Source organism: Ursus maritimus, unplaced genomic scaffold (genome assembly GCF_017311325.1).
Source record: "Ursus maritimus isolate PB19 unplaced genomic scaffold, ASM1731132v1 scaffold_22, whole genome shotgun sequence".
Taxonomy (NCBI): Eukaryota; Metazoa; Chordata; class Mammalia; order Carnivora; family Ursidae; genus Ursus; species Ursus maritimus.
In genome coordinates, this window is record NW_024424675.1 from 34,485,033 (window position 1) to 34,503,994 (window position 18,962).

At 45.6% G+C, this 18,962-nt stretch overlaps 1 protein-coding gene across 2 annotated transcripts in view; it reads left to right on the top strand.

The window, feature by feature from the left end:
• Nucleotides 1–18,962, top strand: part of EYA2 (EYA transcriptional coactivator and phosphatase 2) — a 282,437-nt gene that overhangs the window by 99,442 nt on the left and 164,033 nt on the right. For both annotated transcript variants that reach the window (XM_040638425.1, XM_040638424.1), the window contains exon 5: nucleotides 6,293–6,409. In XM_040638425.1, coding sequence (XP_040494359.1) covers nucleotides 6,293–6,409 — 117 coding nt within the window. The remainder of the gene's footprint in view (nucleotides 1–6,292; nucleotides 6,410–18,962) is intronic.

Sequence of the window (18,962 nt, forward strand, 5' to 3'; positions counted from 1 at the left end):
GTGGCAGCAAAGATGGTGCCCATCACTCCGGGTTGGTATCCATTCAGCGCAACACACCCAGGGGAAGAAGAGCGCCTCTTTCCCAATAGTCCCACCAGAATCTCTAGCGGCCCTCGTTGGCCCAGATTGGGTCACATGACAGTCCTTCAGTCTAGGCAAGAAGGTGAAAGTGTGAGAAATAAGGAGGCTGAAGCATGTGGATTATATCTGAGGGAGAGATGGTTCTCTCAAAGGAAAATTGATGGATGCCAGGAAGACAAAAACAACAGACCTACAGACTTTGACTGTAAGAACCTTCCTGCTAAGAACTGGAGAGTCAGTGAACCTGGCCCACCACCCACGGCTCACCTGCCCCTGTCTGTATTGGTCAGGGTTCTCCAGAGAAGAAGAACCAATGGGATGAAGATATCCCTATCTCTACATCTATATCTAGAGAGAGAGAGAGGTATCATAGGAATTGGCTCACCCAATTACGGATGCTGAGAAGTTACAAGATCTGCAGTCAGCAAGCTAGAGACCCAGAAAAGCCAATGGTGTCATTCCAGTTCAAGTCCAAAGGCCTGAGAACAAGAGGGCTGATGGTGTCAATTCTGGTCTAAAAGCAGGCAGGCCTAAGACTCAAGAAGGTCTGACTTTTCAGCTCCAGTCTGAAGGCAGGAAAAGACTGATGTCCCAGCTCAAGCACTCAGGCAGAAGAAGTCCCCTCTTACTCAGCCTTTTTGTTCTCTTCATGTCTGCAGTTGATGAGATGAGACCCACTCACATTGGGGAGAGCAATCTGCTTTATTCAGTCTACAGATTCAAATGTTAATCTCCTTCAGAGACGCTCTCACACAGATACACCCAGAATAATGTTTGACCAAATGTCTGGGCACCTTGGGGCCCCGTGAGGGTGACATAAAGTTATCACACTGCCTGTGGCTGTTAGTCATGCTAATCCTTCCCATCGTAACTGATGGATCAACCAAAAGCTCTTTTGGTAGCAAATGAGAAAAATCCAGTGTTAATTAGCTTAAGGAAATAGGCTATTTATTGCAAACATAGCTGAACAATCTTAGGGTACTAGCTTCAGGCAGAGCTAAATCCAGGTACTCAAGTAATCATATGAGGCATCAGTCTCTCTGCTTCCCTTTGGAAGGTTAAGTTTCATTCTCAGGCCTTCCCACTGGGGTACCAAAGACAGCCTCAGCAGTTCCAAGTTGTAACTCCACCCAAAAGAGAGCTTCTCTCCTCTGGGACTTCTTGCACCACCCCGGGATTCTTCTGACTGGACTCCCACAGCCATTGCTGACCCAGACACTGGGGCAGAGAAGATAGAATGCTCTGGATGGCCACATTGGGCCACATGTCCACCCATGGAACCAGGAGTCAGGGCAAGCTCACACAAGAAAGAGAATTGATCTGAATGTGAGGAAGGGGTGGTTCCCAAAGGAGGAGGGGGCAGGTAGAAACCACAGATGTCTAGTGGACAGAGTGTAGGATTGGTAGGCAGGACACTAGCTTCCAGGCCCCGTTGCCTCTGATCTCCCCAGGCAGTTTCCTCAACTGTTACATTAATGTTTCATGTCATTTTCCCAACCAGATGGTATGGCTTGAGTGCAGAGACCCACTCTTGTATTTTTTTCCTCCCTTTTCTCTCTAACTCTGCTATGTTCGGTGTATTCATTTATCATTCCTTCATTCCTTCATGATGTTGGGTCATGTGCTAGGCACACAGAGGTCAACAAAGCAGAGTAGGCTCTCCGTGGAGTTTATAATCTGGAACAGAGGCTGAAAAGTGAAAGCCAGTGCATAATGTGGGTAGCTCTCTTAACCTAAAACTACACTTGACATTTTAAAAATTAGTTGCTAATTTTAAAATGTGAAATGCTAACATAAAAAAAATTACATTTCTAATGTCTTTAAAAAGAGAGACGATCAGGTTCACAGTTTTTGTGTTGGGAATAGGTGGCTCTGAGTAGGGCTGACCCCATTAGCCTGAATTCATCATGGTCCCCACCCAGCCCACATGACGCATTTGAATTATCTGCTGCTCCCCTAAAGACATTTGAGTTTGCAACCCCCAGCCTAAAGGGAGAAAAAAAATTTAAGATTTAAAAATCTTCATGTGTTTCAAACTGTGATGCACAATATAAGGAAGAGAAGTAGGTCATGGGAAAGAACAGAAGAAGGAAGACTTCATCTAGGATCCAGTGCAGGGAGGCCTTTTAGAGGAGAAGTTGATTCAGCTAAGAACTGAGACAGCATCCAGGCAGGGGGACCGCCTGTGGGAAGGCCCCTGAGATGGAGAGGAATTTGGCGAGTCCAAGAAACCCAGTAGCTGAAGCACAGTGGGGGATGAGGTAGGAGAGGTGGGCAGAGCCCTCGAGGCCTGGGAGGGATTTGGGATTTTATTCCAAGAGAAACGGGAACTCATTGGTGGGTTTATAAGCAGAGGGCTATATTCTACAGTCCAGGTTTTTTCAAGATCGTTTTGGATACCGTGGGGCACCTGGATCAGAGGGAAGGAAAAGGGAAGCAGGCAGACCAATGGGAGACTGAGGAAGCGGGTGGATGGGGTGATGATGGAGGACTCAGGCAGAACAGCGCACAGACTGAGGGAGACAGATGCAGGAGCAATTCTAGAGGTAGGAGTGACGTGTCCTGGGGGAGCAACGGGCCAGGCGTTGGTAATAGTCACCAGCATGGAGTTGCTGCCACCCTCAATCCCTCAGTACTCTGTGTCCTTACCAAAGAGGGTAAATAAATCACCCAGGGTCGCCCAGCTGGTCGGTGGCATTAAACCCAGGCAGCCTGGCCCTGGAATCCAAGCTCTTAACCACTGAGCTCCACAGCCCGAGCCTACATCCCCTAAATGCTGGGGGATTACCAGTGACAGACCTCCGCCAACAGGTGTGGACACCGTTTCCAACTTTCTGTCCCTCCTGTGCTGGAAGACTCATGATATAATCACCCTAAGTTACCCCACCTGGCTGACAGCCAGGGAAAATGAAGCCATATTATCTTTCGGTGTAAAAGAGAAAAGTAGCCCTGTTCCCAGACAAAGCATGGCAGGTGGTAAGAGCACACGTCCTGGGCTCACACGCCACCTCTGCCGCTTGCTGGTCCTAACACACGGGGCGAGCCACCTCTGTTTCCTCATTCATACAGTGGGAGTGATACCAAGTCTGGCCTCCTTATGGTTATTGTGAAGATTAAATGAGACTATCTATACCAGAAGTCGGCTACCATTTTCTGTAAAGGTCTCAGTGGTTATTTCTGGCTTTGTGGACCATACAGCCTCAGTCACAGCTATTCAACTCTACCACCGTAGTGTGAAAGCAGCCAGACAATATGTAAATAAATGAGTATGTCTGTGTTCCAATAAAACTTTATTTACACAAACAGGAAGTGAGTCAGATTTAGTCCACGCACCATAATTTGTCAGCTCTTGATCTTATGATCTATATGAAGGGCTTAGCTCACAGGGCCAGCCCAAGGGAAACACTCAGTGCTATAGGGGCCAGGCTGCCACACACACCTGGAATGTTCATGTCACTGAATAATGACAGGTAAGATGAAAAGCCGTTTTCCTTCACATGTGCCTATGCCTGAGCAAGCAGTGTTTGCTCATTGTCTGGACAAACCTTGTTGGATCTTGTTAGGAAACTTTTCTCATTGCTGCTTGGCAAATAGCATTATTTACTTTTGTTGAAACAGCTTCAAGGAAATAACACATTTGAGCAAACCAGAGAGAAGGAGGTTAGGGAGATTGAATATGTTTTTCCTCAGTTTATTATGCAACATTTAAGACATCTGTAAAAGCATAAAGACTGACCAACCAACTTAAGAATTAAAAACAAAAGGTTATTTTCCTTTCTACTCAGAGAACCCCACAGTCCTGGATTTGATGTTTCATCAATTCCTTTGCATTTCTTTATGTAGAATAGAGGTCAGCAAATTTTTTCTGTGAAGAGCCTGACAGTAAATCTTTTTAGCTTTGCAGACCATACACTATCACAACCACTCAGCTGTTCCACTGTAGTGCAGAAGCAGCCATAGTACGTCAATGAGTAGATGTGTCTCTTTCAATAAAACTTTATTTACAAAAACAGGCAGCAGGTCACATTTGGCCATGGACTTATGTAGAGTATTATTTTGCATGTTTTACAACTTTATGTACATTGTTTCTTTTTAGTGTCCATTCTTTTTGAGAGAAAGAGTGAGCTGCAAGCCTGCCCGGGGTGGGGATGGGGGGTAAGAGGGGCAGAGGGAAAAGGAGAGAGAATCCTAAGCAGGCTCCATGCCCAGCGCAGAGCCTGACATGGGGCTCTATCCCACGACCCTGAGATCATGACCTGAGCTGAAATCAGGAGTGGGACGCTCAACCGACTGAGCCACCCAGGTGCCCCTAGTATCCATTCTTTTGACACTTGCTTTTTTCACCCAGCCTATGTCCGTGAAATTTATCCCTGTTCATGCATGCCACTACAGTTCATTCATTTTCACGGCTGTATAATATTCCATTATTTGTACCACAACTCGTTTATCTGTTATACCCAAAACTTAATCACTTAAAACAACACTCTGATATATTATTTCTGGTGCTTATTTGGGTTGACTGGGTAGGCTTTCTGCTGGTCTCCCCAGTCTCTGTCATGCGGCTGTATTTGGCTGGCAGGTCAGCTGGCATGGCTGAGCCTTGCTCTCAACCTGGCCTTTAAACCTGTGCTTGCTCACAGCATGCTGGTCTCAGGTTTCAGAAGAGCAGAGGTAGAAGCTTCAAAGCTGCTTTGATGCCTAGTCTCTAAAACTCCCATCACCCAGCCGCTTCTACCAGTCGAAACGAGTCACAAGGCCAGTGCAGATTCTAGAAGTGTGAAAATAGACGCTACCTCTTGACAAGAAGAGCTGCAAAATATTGTGATTGTGTTTTTCAATCTACCCGAGTACATCTGAATTTCTTAACAAAGAAGCAGGACTCTGCCCAAACAAGAAGTGAATCTGTTGGCACCTGATGGTGGGTGACATTGGAAACTCAGGAACCAGGAGAAAGAACTCAGTACTCTAAGCATACAATAGACTTCCCCATGTCTGTCTTACAGAATGTTTTGACATCTTCATGTGCTGCTCAGGAGACAATGGTGGGCTGCCTCTAAAATGCAAGGGTGGGCTTTTCTTTCAGAAAATTGCTGGGGGTAGAGAGCACGGACTCTTCTTCTTTCCCTTGCTCCCCAATGGTTTGGAAGCATTGTCTTCATTCACAAGACTGAGTGGGTTAAAGGAAGGAACCACAGTTACAAAACTGGCCCCAGAACTAGAAATGTCCTTTAAAGAGATGTAAATAGTATCAAGATACTATTTTACAGTTGCAAGATAAGCAGAGCTTATTACATTTTCAATAAAAATACAATCTGTGGGCTACTGATGACGGATCAGGCCACCTCCCTCAATACAGTCCCTTCTCCAGCCTGTTGCTCATAGGGGAAGCATGTCAGCTTTTGGGTGCCTGTGCTTTGGGGAAGCATGTCAGACTTTGGGTGCCTGTGCTTTGGGGAAGTATGTCAGACTTTGGCTGGAGCAGGGCGCACATTTTTAACTGTGGCCTTTGGAGAAACAGGTTCCCCATGCAATAAGAGTGGAAAGTATGTTAAGTGGCAGCATCTTTACAGAGGAAGGATGATTCATTTGACATTACCCCAAATCCTGCTGGACATTAACCATACATAGCACTACCCTGTAGAGTAGGGGGTTGAAAATTCGCTACCCTCAGAGCCAGGCAGGAAGCAAGAAGCTGACTGCATGGGCAAAATACAAGCCCCTCTTGACCTGCCTTTCCTTCCCTACTTTTGACAATGTCCTAGGATGTAAAAAAAAAAAAAAGAAAAAGAAAAAGAAAGGAAAGAAAAGTACAACTGCACAAGAAATAGCACCTTAAAACCAGCATTAATGCCTCAGAGACAGTGCAGTATTTGTGGTGACCTGGGGAACCTACCCCGATGGTCTGTCGTCCTATGGGAATGCAGGCGTGGTGTTGCTAGACCGTCTCATCGCCCAGTTGAGGCCATAAGTTCAGATTTTTTGGTGAAATCTCCTGATTTTTAAACAAAAGCAACTCATTTCAGATTTTCCTTAAAAATATGCAGGCCAAGCAAAATACATCTGTAGGCTAACTTTGCCTGACAAGCTACAAGTTTGCAGCTCCTGGTTTAGAAGCTGATAAAATTGTGTGCCGTCTTGACTCAGTAGCTCTTCTATAGGTGACAAGGAAGCATCCTAATCATGTGTCCCTGGTGCTTCTTTTTCCTCCAAGGCATCAAGACAGAAGACAGCTTGAACCATTCCCCCAGCCAGAGTGGATTCCTCAGCTACGGCTCCAGCTTCAGCACCCCACCCACTGGACAGAGCCCGTACACCTACCAGATGCACGGTCAGTGTGGCGCTGCGGCCCCTTCCTGTCCACCTCTAAGGCACTGCCTAAGTTAGGTGTCCAGTCATTCATTCATTTACTGGCCAGATTTCTTGAGTACCTACTATGTGCCAGAATCTATCTCAAGGAGTTAGAGCAGCGGACAGAACAGAATAGATATGAGACCTGCCCTCATGGCAAGTGCATGGCAGGAGGGAGAGAGTGACAATAAACAAGGAAATGAATAAACCAGCTGATTTTGGAAGAGGTTGAGTGCCATGAAACAAATAAACATGGTGCTTGAGTAGAGAGTGATGGGCCGTTGAAAGATCCGGAATGGTGGGATGCGTAATTGTGAAGGGAGCCATCAGGGAAGACTCTGAAGAGATGACATTGGACAGAGACCAAAGGGGTGAGGTGGAGCCAGCCCTGTGCAGACCTGGAGGAAGAGCATTACAGGCAGAGGGAACACCCCGTGCAAAAGGTGTATGCAGGGGAAATGTCTTGATATGTTTGCGGCACAGAACGGAGACCTGTGAGACTGGAGCAGGGTCAGAGGATGTGGGACGAGAGAGACTTAGAGAGAGAACAGAGCCAAATCATGCAGGGTCCTGAGGGCTGTGGGTAGGAGCTGGCTTTGATTTAAGTGTGATAGAAAAGGCAAATCCATCGTAGACTCCGAGAAATGCCAGGTGGGAGAGTTTGGGGCCGGCAGGTAAAGAAGCTCTCATTCCAGGCAGGAGGTTCAGCACTCTGCATCACCCTAGGGTGGCCTTAGGGAAGAAAACTCCAGTGTGTAGTTACTCCCACCCCCCCTCCCCTAAGCAACTGGCTTACTGGATTCTTCTGTCCCCACCTCCACTCTTTGACCAGCCCCTTTCTCTTCATGCAGCCCCTTGGGAGCATGTTGGGGCTGATGCATGGAGTAGAGGGCTGGTGACAGTAATTTGGGGGATCTTCCTCCTGGTATTTTTTTTCCCCTTCATGCAAGTTGGTAAAAATGACCATTAAGGATCTGAAAAGTAATATGCAAGAATGAAGGAGTAATGATAAGGCCATGGGCTAATGAGTGATTGTACTTTTCTTTAAAAAAAAAAACAACTATTCTCAAGCCTGATACTTTATCTTTTTAAACTTTTTATTGAGGAATTAAGGAAACAGTAAAGATGGCTGTCAAGGGCAGCCTTTCAGGGAAAAACATTGCGAAGGGACAGCATATAATCTTAGGAGCATGTGTAGAGAAAGGGGCTGATGAGCACTGATGCCCAGCCCTTGTAGTAGCTTCCACATAAAGGCCCGCATCAGAGTCTGTTGGCAGCACCGTCAGCTGACATTGACCATACACTTACCCCATGCCACATGGTGGTGTGGGGATCATCTTGTACAATCTTCATGGCAAAGTGTTGGTGCTGGTTTAGATTTTACTGCACCTGCAATGAAACCGACCGTGTTGTGCTTCTTAGGGGTCTGGCGGAATCCTGTCCCCCAGCCTCACCCAAAGCCCATGCACGCTCTTCTCTGCTTCTGCTGTCACCTCTGGCTTCCCACGGTGGCCTTTCTAAGCCCCACTGAAGGGTACAAGCTGCTGGGACCCATCTTCAAGTGGGAAGTGAATTGTGGCACCAATCCTGATAATAAAGACTTGTGAAGACACTGAACTTGAACTTGCATTTGGATCACTCTCAGGCTGGTGTTTACTAGCTCTGCAAATAGAGATAGGACTTACTGCCTCAGGACTTCTAAGGCTGTGGAGGTTGAAGAGCAAACACGTTCCCCCTCCCGCATTCTGACATCCACCCCCCCACCTTGCAGGATAAATAGTGCGTTCAGTCATGTAGAGTGGCTCTCCATCCATCATTCTTTCACTCTGTGTTACTGAGTACAAGTTCTATGCCTGGCACCGTTTTAGGCCCCGGGGGCACAGCCATCAACAATGACAATCCCTCATGGAGAGAGACAGACAATAATCAATGAACAGATAAGCAGACTATTACGGATTTTGATAGAGCTTGTGAAGGACAAAGATAGGCAGTGCGACAGGCAGTGATGAGGGGGGTGGTGATTGGTATCACCCAGGTGGTAAGAGTGACTGCGTGACGAAAAGGAGCCAGCCACATGAGCAGCTGGAGGCTCTCCCAAAGGAGAATCATGAATCTGGGGGCAGGGAGTAGGGGGGATGAGATTGGAAAGCGAAGCGGGAACCCCCCCTTCCACAAACCAGGACATACAGAATATGTTATTTCTTCTCTGGTCCTTACAGGAGCCCCATGCGGAGGGCTCCATCACCTCTGCTTTACACGTGATGAAAGCGAGGCTCAGAAAGGGGAAGTGACTTAGCCAAGATCACACAGCCCATAAGTGTTCAGAGCTGGGATTCAGACTTGGGTTTCTAGAATTCCAGAGCCTGTGCTGTTTCCTCCAAGTGCTATTTCCTGGACTCCTTCAGGACTCTGTATAGCATCCTAAGCTGTTTAAACACCATACGCTATTCGCCTTAATCCTCCCAGTAGCCCTATGACATAGTTTCTATTATTACCCCAACTTACTGATGGGAAGCTGAGGCACAAATTGGTAAAGTAACATGCCTAAGGTCACACGGCCGTGGCAGTGGGATTAGAAGCCAGGCAGTTGCACTCCGGAGCCCAGGCATGCAACCCCCACACCATCCTGCCCCACCTCTCCCCCAAACCATCTAGAAGATGACTCTTCATGGATGAGCCCTGGCCTACAACCTTCCTCCCCACCTCAATCCCCACCAGCCCTTTACAAATCGAAAAACGTCTCCTGCTCTGTTCTCACCCAACCATGGGAATAATCCAGGTTATTTTCTTATCATCCTTATGGCCCAGATGCCAGAAGGGCTGTGGCAGCAGCTGGACTCTGTCCCAATTAGCTGCCTTCAGTCTAATGCTAATGGCCATAAACTGCTCTTGAGACAGCCCAGGCATTTTGCAAGCCTGACATATTCCTCCTTAAGTATTTTTTTTCAAACACAAACACAGAGAACGCTCACACACCATGCCCATGTGCTTCCTATTAACTTTTTTTTCAAGTTGTTCCAGAGGAGAAATAAACTCTCAAACTACGCCGTGTGTGTTTCAGAATGGAAGATGTCAGCTGGGCTTAGTTTTTCAGATGAGGAAGGGAATGAAGAGGGGACCTGAAAACATGAATAGAGTGAAATTGGTCCATGTTTAGAAGCTGGGATGAGTCTTCTTCCTCTCTAGGAATTAAAACCATAATTTCATAGAAGCAAAAAGCACCCAAGTGGGACTACCCCATCATTTTACAGATGAGTAAACTGAGGCACTGCCACGGAGTGGCTTGTGTAAGGTCACAGAGCAAGCATTAGGTAAGCCGGGATGCCTCCCTCTAGGTCTTCTACCTACTCACATAAACGTCCGGAAACTCCCATGGGGTCATCACCCCTCAAGGCCCTGGTTTGAGATCTGTATCTGTTTGGATAACACTGCCCCTACACCAAAGGTACGATAAACGTAAAAGAGAAAAGTTCACAGCACTCGTTCAGCCTTTGTTTGGTTGTTTGTTTTCTTTTTTTAGGTTCACCCAACGGTTTTTATAACTGAAATGTATTTCTTATGGGTTTGATTTTTGTTGTTGTTTATTTTTGCTTCTGCTGAAACACTGCTATTCACAGAAATGGCCCCAAAGATTAAAAAGAAAAGAAAATATCTTGAAAGTGTATTGTAAGAACTTGCAGGAGCCATGGAGGTGTTGAGAGCCCAGACCTGGGCTGCAGTCAGACTTCCCTGTGTCCCGCGCGCTCCATGAACTTGGGGGAGGCACTTGGCTTCCCTGTGCCTGCTCCCTTACCCGTGAACTGGCATCCTAGCAAGAGAGATGACCTCACGGGGCTCTCAGGAGATCTAAATGGAATGATTCCTGGGCACATCAGCGGAGGTTCGTAAAGGCTGGGTACTCTTTTTATTATTCCTAATTTTTTTAATAACATAGGTGTTAAAAACAGTAACCCTGAAGTCAGGCAGAGTGAACTTCCCAGTTCTGCAGTGTACCAGCTTGTGACATTGAGCCCATTACTTCTCAGTATCTCAGGCTCTTCCTCTAGAAGATAGAATACTGATAGTAAGTACATGTGGAATGCAACAATAATAAAATGAGTTAATTAATGTATGTGAAGTATTTAGAGCAGCGCCTGGCATGAACTAAGGGCTCTGCAAATGTTAGTTGTTATTACAGTTGACCTTTGAACAGTACGAGTTTGAACTGCACTGGCCACTTACATACAAAATTTCTTCGATAGATACAGGACAATCCTATAAAGGTATTTTCTGCTCATGATTTTCTTAATAACATTTTCTTTTCTTAGCTTACTTTATTGTAAGAATACAGCATGTAATACATATAACATGCAAAGTATGTGTTAATTGACTGTTTAGGTTATTGGTAACGCAACGTAGACTATGAGTAGTTCTCTTTTTATCGTTTTTTTTTTTTTTTCCCATCATAGTAAGTGTCCTCTGTAGTAGTTAAGTTCTTGGGGAGTCAAAAGTTATACAGGGGACTTTAACTGCACGGGTTGTTGGCACCCCAATTCCCCATGTGTTCAAGAGACAACTGCACTGCTACCCTAATTTCACGTCTGATGATCTGTATTCTTCCCAAGTTCACCTGTATTTTCTGAACTCTCAGTTTTACTAAGTAGTCCTGGTAGGAGAAAAGAGGAATACAAATTTGAGACTGTTGAGTCTTCCACAACGGCATATAAACTTCCCCTTCTGGTGAAATCTGCATTATAGAGAGACTTTAAAATAGTAAGAGAGCACTTCAGTGGGAATTCCTTTTGTATTTACCAAAGGCCAGGGAGTTCCATTAAGGCCATTAATACCGAGGCTCAGAACCCAGCATGAGCCACTGAGGAACATGGGAAGCATGTGATTCAGGGATGTGTAGGAGAATTAAAAGCCTAGCAAAAGGGTTTGTAAGCCAGTGATCTCAGCCATAGACTTCAGGGGGCAGTTTGTGTGGGATTTGTGAAGTCTAGCACGGTTTCCGACACCAGAAAGCTGCGTGACTTTGGACAAGTCATTGAACTTTCAAGATCTGTATCTCTCAGCTCTGGTGCTCACAGATGCTCACTGAAAAAAATAGAGAGGTCAGAAAAGTTCATGGTCGGCTGCATCAAATACATTTGGTAAATAGTGAGCAGCACAGAGTTAAATAGATGTCTTTGCTGCAGGACTTTTCAGACCCTTTGCAGCCTGTTAACATCTTGGGACTCTTCAGGAATGGAATTCGGTAGCTAGTTTTTCCAGGTAGATCTGAATAGGGAACTTCTCCGCAAATGACTCCTCCATACTCAGTGGGAAGTCCTGGGTGTGGTGGTCCTTAGAACCCTTTCTGTGTTAAAATTGTTTGAGTCTCTAATTAAAAAAAAAAAAAAAAGGTGAACATGCATGTATTTTCTTTTTCATGTATTTTAGTTTGTTTTTGCAGAGATACAATTCATGTATCATAAAATTCATCCTTCTTAAGTATACAGTTCAGTGCTTTTACTATATTCACAAAGTTGGGCAACCATCAATACTCTCTAATTCCCCATTTTCATTACCCCTTTTTTAGGGTTCCTGGACCCAAATCCAACAGGGGAGTCCTCCTGCCACACACACCAAGCAATTCTCGGACACCAGCATGGTGTCCAAGAATTCAGCTCAGTTCTGACTCTATCTACCTGGAGACAGCATCAGATTCCACAGGTTAAGGGTTCAGTCTTGCAAGACTACCTCATCCTCCCTTCAGGTACCAGGCACAAGCCCTGGCTGTCATCTCTCCTTCTGACTGACTGGCTACAGATTGAAGCTTCCAATGACCCCCTCCTTAGGTTCAATTAATTTGCTAGAGTGGATCTCAGAACTCAGGGAAACATGTTTACCAGTTTGTTAAAGGATATGAATCAATAACCAGATGAAGAGATACATAGGGCAAAGTCCTGAACAAAGGAGCTTCTGTCCTCACAGAGCTTGGGACCTGGCTCCGTGGCACATGGGAGCGTTCTAGTTCCCCAGGCATGAAAGTGCCCTGACAAAAACCAAAAAGCCACTTTCTTGGGTCTTTACAGAGGCTTCATGACGTAGTAATGATTGGCTAAGTCACTGGCCCTTGGCTGATTCAACCTCCAGACCCCTCTGCTCCCCAGAGGTCGGGCAGTGGGACCAAAAGTTCCAATCCTTTAATCACATGGGTGTTCCTCCTGGTGACCAGCTCCCACCCTTGCATAGGTCCAAAAGTCACCTCCATTAATGACAAAACACCTGTTTCACCTTAATGGCTCTGAAGCATTTTCAGAAACTGGATGAAGACCACATATATCTGAGAATTATATTTTGGTCATCTGAATGATCAAATACACATTTCTTATAAATTATTATATCATAACTCCACAGTGAAACCCCATGTTCATTAGCCATCACTCCTGATTCCCCTCCCACCAATATGTTTTCTTTTGTAATAATGGAAAAAAGATACATTTAAAATTACTCTTCCTTTATATTATTTTTTGAGCAGTTTATGCATTTACCTAGTTTAAACATCTATAGAAATCTCTCTCCCACCCTTGTTCCACAGCCACTCAGTTTCCAAAGCCCCGGTGGTTAACCAGTTATACTAGGTTCTTGTGAACCCATCCAGAACTGTATTCCGTTTTTTTGTTAGTAACATAGTTAGATCGCATGTTTCTATGACAAGAATGAGCTCATACGCGATTCATAAATAAGGAAATGACGTCAACTCTATTTTCAAATGATAACTCTGAAGTTGCATTGGTTAATTCGCTTTTCAGATTTTCTCCTTATCACTGGTTTTAAGCAATTTCATTTTTGATGCCTTGGTGTCATTTTCTTCATGATTCTAGTTCTTTGGATCCATTGAGCTTCTTAATCTGTGAGTATTTTTATCAAATTTGGAAACATTTTGGCCATTATATCTTCAACTATTTCCTCCCCACCGTGTCTTCAAGTTCACTAACCTCTTCCTCTGTAGCATCTGATCTGCTGTGAATTGCACTCAGGACATTTTTTTCATCTTTAGGAATTTGATTTGCATCTGTTTTTGTTTTTTCTTTTTTATTTATTTATTTTTTTTAATCTTTCATGCCTCTATTGAACATGTCCAGTCTCTCTTGTGGCTCCTTGGACAGACAGAATACAGTTATAGTAACTTTCTTAATGAGTTGGTTGGCTAGTTCTGTCATCTGTATCATTTCAGGGTTATTTTTCATTGATTTTTCTCCTTGTTATAGGTCACATTTCCTGCTGCTTTGCACGCATGATAGGTTTTGATTATATGCCAAACATTGAGAATTTCACCTTGTTGGGTGCTGGACATTTTTATATTTCTATGAATATTCTTGAGCTCCGTTCTGGGATGCGGTTAAGGTGCATGGAAACAGTTTGATCCTCTCCAGTCTTGCTTTCAGCTTTGTTAGGTAGAGCAGAGCAGCGTTTGGTCTAGGGCTCTCTGGACCTAACAGAATTTTCCCACGACTGAGGAAGCCTTTCTGAGTGTTCTACCCAATGCCCCATGAATTATGAGGTTTTTCCACTCTGGCTGGCAGGAGTAAGAACTATTTACAACTCTGTTTTGCTCTGAGGATTGTTGCTTCTAATCTTTTCAAGTGGTTCTCCTCAAGTCTTGGTAATTTCCTCCCAGGCTCATTGGGACGCGGGTGGACACCCGAGGGGAAATGTCCGCAAATGTCCAGAACACTCTCACAGTGCAGCTCTGTCTTCTGGTACTCTGCTCTGCGAATCCTCCTTGTTACTTTGGCTTCCCTGGACTTGCAGCTCCATCTGTTCAACTTGTAGAGACCTCTGGGTGCCATCTGGATGGCCCTTCCTGGAAACCTGCCACACTGGTGCAGTCCCATGGCTCACCCCTCATTTCCCCACTCTCAAGGATTGCTATCTTTCACTGTCTGATGCCCCATGTCTTGGAAATCTAGTTTTTAAACTATTTCACGTGGGAGGATAAGTCCAGTCCCCATGACTCAGTCTTGGCCAGAAGTGAAAGTACAGCTGCATTGGTTTGTTTGCACTTTTCCCCAGCACATATGGTAACAGCAGCTGAATGCAAAATACATAACACGGGTAAAGACAGCAAGCCTTAGAGGAATACAGTCCCGTCCCTGGTGTCCTGTGTTCTTCCTCTGACTTCAGTTTGGCCACATGCTCTGGTTTTGAAGAATTGATTTTACAAATTTCTGAATCTTTGGTGCATTTTGCCCTGGTTTCCATAATTCAACACCTCCACTGTCCTTATGCCCCCTTCCATCAAGATACTTCCACCTCCTTTTTAAAGTGGAGTCCTCCTCTAATGGTGCACTTCTTTATTTATTACTCTTTTTTTATTGAGATTATTATTGCTTTTGTCAATGCTCTGGTTACAAAGTTGCATTGCTCTTGAGCAGTACTTTTTCCCATAACCCCTATTATTTCAGTGCACAGTTTTGCACAACACATGGCCTTTCAGGAAAGCTTTATCACATTATGGCATTAACACTTGTATATATTCTTATTTTCATAGGTAACATCCATACACAGTCTTCAGCACTTCGCTTTCTTCATTTAGCTATATACTGAAGAACTTTCTAAGTCAGTGTCTAGAAAGAGCCTCCTCTGTTTTCACAGATGCCTATTATTCCCTTGAATGATGTGCTGTAAATGATTTAATCAGTTCCTCATTGGGTGTTTGCAATAACCGCCAACATGGCTGTGAATAACCCTGAATGTGTATCGTTTTGTTTTTCTGCAAGTATATCTGAGGGGCAGGTTTTGCAGAAGTGGAATTCTGGGTCAAGGGGAAAGTCCATATGTAAATTTGGTAGACATCTCCAGGTTACCCTCCATAGGGATTCTACCAATTTAAACTCCCACGAGCAGTGTCCGAGAGAGCCTGTCTGGCCAACCCAGTGTCATCTAGTTATTGGGTGTTTTTTCCAATCATATGCATGAAAACCAGTTTCTCAGTGTAATACCGATTTGTGTGTTTTATGGGGTTGAGCATCTTTTCAGATCTTTAGCCAATTTGTGGTTACTTTTCTGTGAACCAGTTTATTTTTTTTCTTCAAAAATTTTTTAAAATTCTAGTGAGTTATCATATAGTGTCATATTGATTTCAGGAGGAGAATTTAGTGATTCATCACTTTCATGTAACACCCAGCGCTCAACACAGCAAGTGCCTCCTTAATACCCATCACCCATTTGGCCCATCCCTCACCCACCTCCCCTGCCGAATCAACAGTTTAAATGTCAACAGTAAAACCATAAAAGAACTAGAATGAGAATAAGCAAAATTTGTATAACCCTAGAGTAGAAAAGGCTTTTCTAAACGTGACTCAGAAACGCAAAGTCGCCGTCAACGAAAAGACAGCCCGTCTAACTACAGATTGGTTGTGGGGGAGGGGGGCACATGGCAGAGAACACCAGAAGTAAAGTCAAAACAACAAAAACAAACAAACTAAACAAAAAACAAATGGCAAACTGAAAAGAAACATTTACATCTCAAATCACACGCAAGTTGTTCCTCTTTTCAAAATGATTCTACAGTCCTGTGGTTTGAACCTGCTCTGAGATGAGATTCTTCTAAATAAGAAAGAGAAGTGAGTTAGGCGTAATGTTACAGGGAGTAGTGGGCCCTATGGCACAGTGAACACTACACACTCAACGGGGCTTTAGCCCATTGCTGCCACACTAGAATGGGGCCCTAGGGAGGCTAAGTCTTTCCATATTTCAAGGTAATCCCCAAAGTTGTATTTTACTGTGAAATCTCATTCTTTTTCAGTACTGGCAAACTGATTTAAACACTCTCTTTAAAATACCTCATGAAGCAGACAAATGTGTATATAAGGCTGGTCTTCATGCTTCCGTCTTGCAGTCTGGTTCTGTATTTTCTTAACCACAGGTTCTGAGACCAGAGGCACATGGAGAAAATTACCAGCCAGGTGGTGACTTGGGGAGCCAGAAAGATCACCCCCACTCGCCCCCACGTCTGGCCTGTTTCATCAGTGAGACATGTCCCAGGGGACTCGAGTGACGGGCGTGGTTATGTTACGGGATTTTTGTTCCCTTTTTCCCCGAGATTCTTGGTCATGCCGCTTTAAAGACTGAAGAGGGGGACCAGACCAGGAATGGTGGGCAGCAGAGCAAAGTTTATAGAGCGATAGTACAAAGCCCCCAGAGAGGGAGGGGACCCGAGAGGGTTGCTGTTATGGCGATCGAATCTAGTGGTTTTTATAAGCTCTTTCGAGAACTATCTTAAGACTTCTGAGTGTGGGCCCCCTGTGGGCTGGCTGCTAAGGTGTGCCCGTCAGGGCTTTGATCATGCAGCCGCCTCGCTATCAGGTTATTGTTCACGTGTTGTTGGGCTGACATGTGGAGACTAACTGCCTCAGCTTGTGTTAGTGACCAGTGTTTTATGGTTAATTGTGTTGTTTCAGGATGTTTTGCAGAAGTCACTCCTGAGAGGCTGCTAGACAGGATGCTTATCGTGGTCTCGTTCAGCTGTAGAGCAGGATGCCGGTGCGGTTTTGTCTTAGCTGTCCCAGGTTCTTTGCATTCTAGCTGGGGACCCTGGCCCTGACTCCCTAAGTGTCCCATTAACTCCTAACACTTATCGCTGAGCTGGAGACTTTGGTGAAGTGGGTTATTTGCCCATGTCTTCTTGGCAGCAGCCAGCTGCATTTAGGCTATCCCAGCCCAGCCAGTCTTGAGCAGACCGAGTCCGCCTGGTCTCACTTCGTCAGTCGAGACAGAAGCCAGGCTTGGCATCCCGTGGGTTCCTGGCCCGAGGTCAGGTTTCCTGGTGTGAATCAGCAACTTTTCTGCACACGACGAAGTGGGTGCGGTTTCCCGATACCTGTCAGCACTCTTGCACCATGTGGCACCGCCACCCGAGCGGTCACCTTCTCGTCACCTTCATAGGCGCTGGCAGACTCACTGCCTCCTGCTTGGGCCCACGTCTTCCGGATTGAGGGCGTGCATATAGGATTTAAATGGATAGTCTTTTCCTCTGGTCACATAACAAGATTTATTTAGTCACCCCCATCTCCAAATGCCGCTGGAGATGACAGATGAGAGCAGCTGGGGTGATGGGGTGTGCGTTTGGGGTTCAGGAGGGGCTTTCATCGTCCATGAAGGCAGTGCTGGCCTGTAGACTTCCTGCATGATGGGAAAGTTCTCCATCCGTCCTGCCCAGTGTGGCGGCCACCAGCCGTGTGTGGCTGTGGAGCATTGGCTCACACAACTGAGGAACTGAAGTCGTCACACCTATAAACGGGGCCGGTGGCCACTCTAGCCAGCAGCACAACTCTAAGAAATCATTTAATGCCAACTCTCCTGGTTCATGAGGGGGTCAGGGGAGGGTAATTAGCAGGTGTTAGAGAATGAATGTTTGTGTCCCCCTAAAATCCATCTGTTGCCTCTCTGACCCCCAGTGTAACTGTATTTGGAGATGCCGCCTTTGGCAGGCAGTTAGTGGTAGATGAGCCATGAGGAGATTGGTATCTTCTAGGAAGAGGAAGAGAAAGATGTGTGCCCCCCGCCAAGTGCACACCCCGAGGAGAGGCCATGTGAGTGCATGGCAAGAAGGTGGCCATCTGCAAGCCAGAAAGAGGGCTCTCACGAGAAACCAGACCAGTCAGCACCCTGATTTCGGATTCCCCAGCCTCCAGAACTGTAAGAAATAAATGTCTTAAGCCAGCCAGTTTCTGGTATTTTGTCATGAAAGCCCAAGCTGACATAGACTGTCAGTTTTTCTGAGACACACAGAAACAGAAATGGAAAAGCTGAGAGCTTGGAATGGATGATGATGATTATTATTATTTTATCTTTTGGAGACACCACTCCTCCTTCTCTTGTTGCCCCTGCCGTGAGAGGGATTTTCAAGGCAGAGCTACAGAACTGAGGGTGTAGGAAACTGCCCTCTCAACATTTGCTGCAACATGGACGGCACTGGAGGAGATAATGCTAAGTGAAATAAGTCAAGCAGAGAAAGACAATTATCATGATTTCTCTCATCTATGGAACATAAGAACTAGGATGATCAGTAGGGGAAGAAAGGGATAAAGAAAGGGGGGGTGATCAGAGGGGGGAATGAAGCATGAGAGACTATGGACTCTGAGAAACAAACTGAGGGCCTCAGAGGGGAGGGGGTGGGGGAATGGGATAGGCTGGTGATGGGTAGTAAGGAGGGCACGTATTGCATGGTGCACTGGGTGTTATACGCAACTAATGAATCATCGAGCCTTACATCGGAAACCGGGGATGTACTGTATGGTGACTAACATAATATAATAAGAAAACATTAAAAAAAAAAGGAAGCTGCCCTCGGGGTCGGCCTGCGGAGCCGAGAGCTGGTAGGGGGCACAGGCTGGCGCCCTCATGCGGCCATGATTGCCGCAGACGTTAATGGAGCGTCCTGCTGTGCCAGGCGCCGCACCAGGTACTGGGAACACAGAGGTGAACTCAACAGATGCGGTCCCTGCCCCCACGGCATTCACAGCCCGGGGTGGGGAAGCAGACAAGAGACAACTGACGGCACA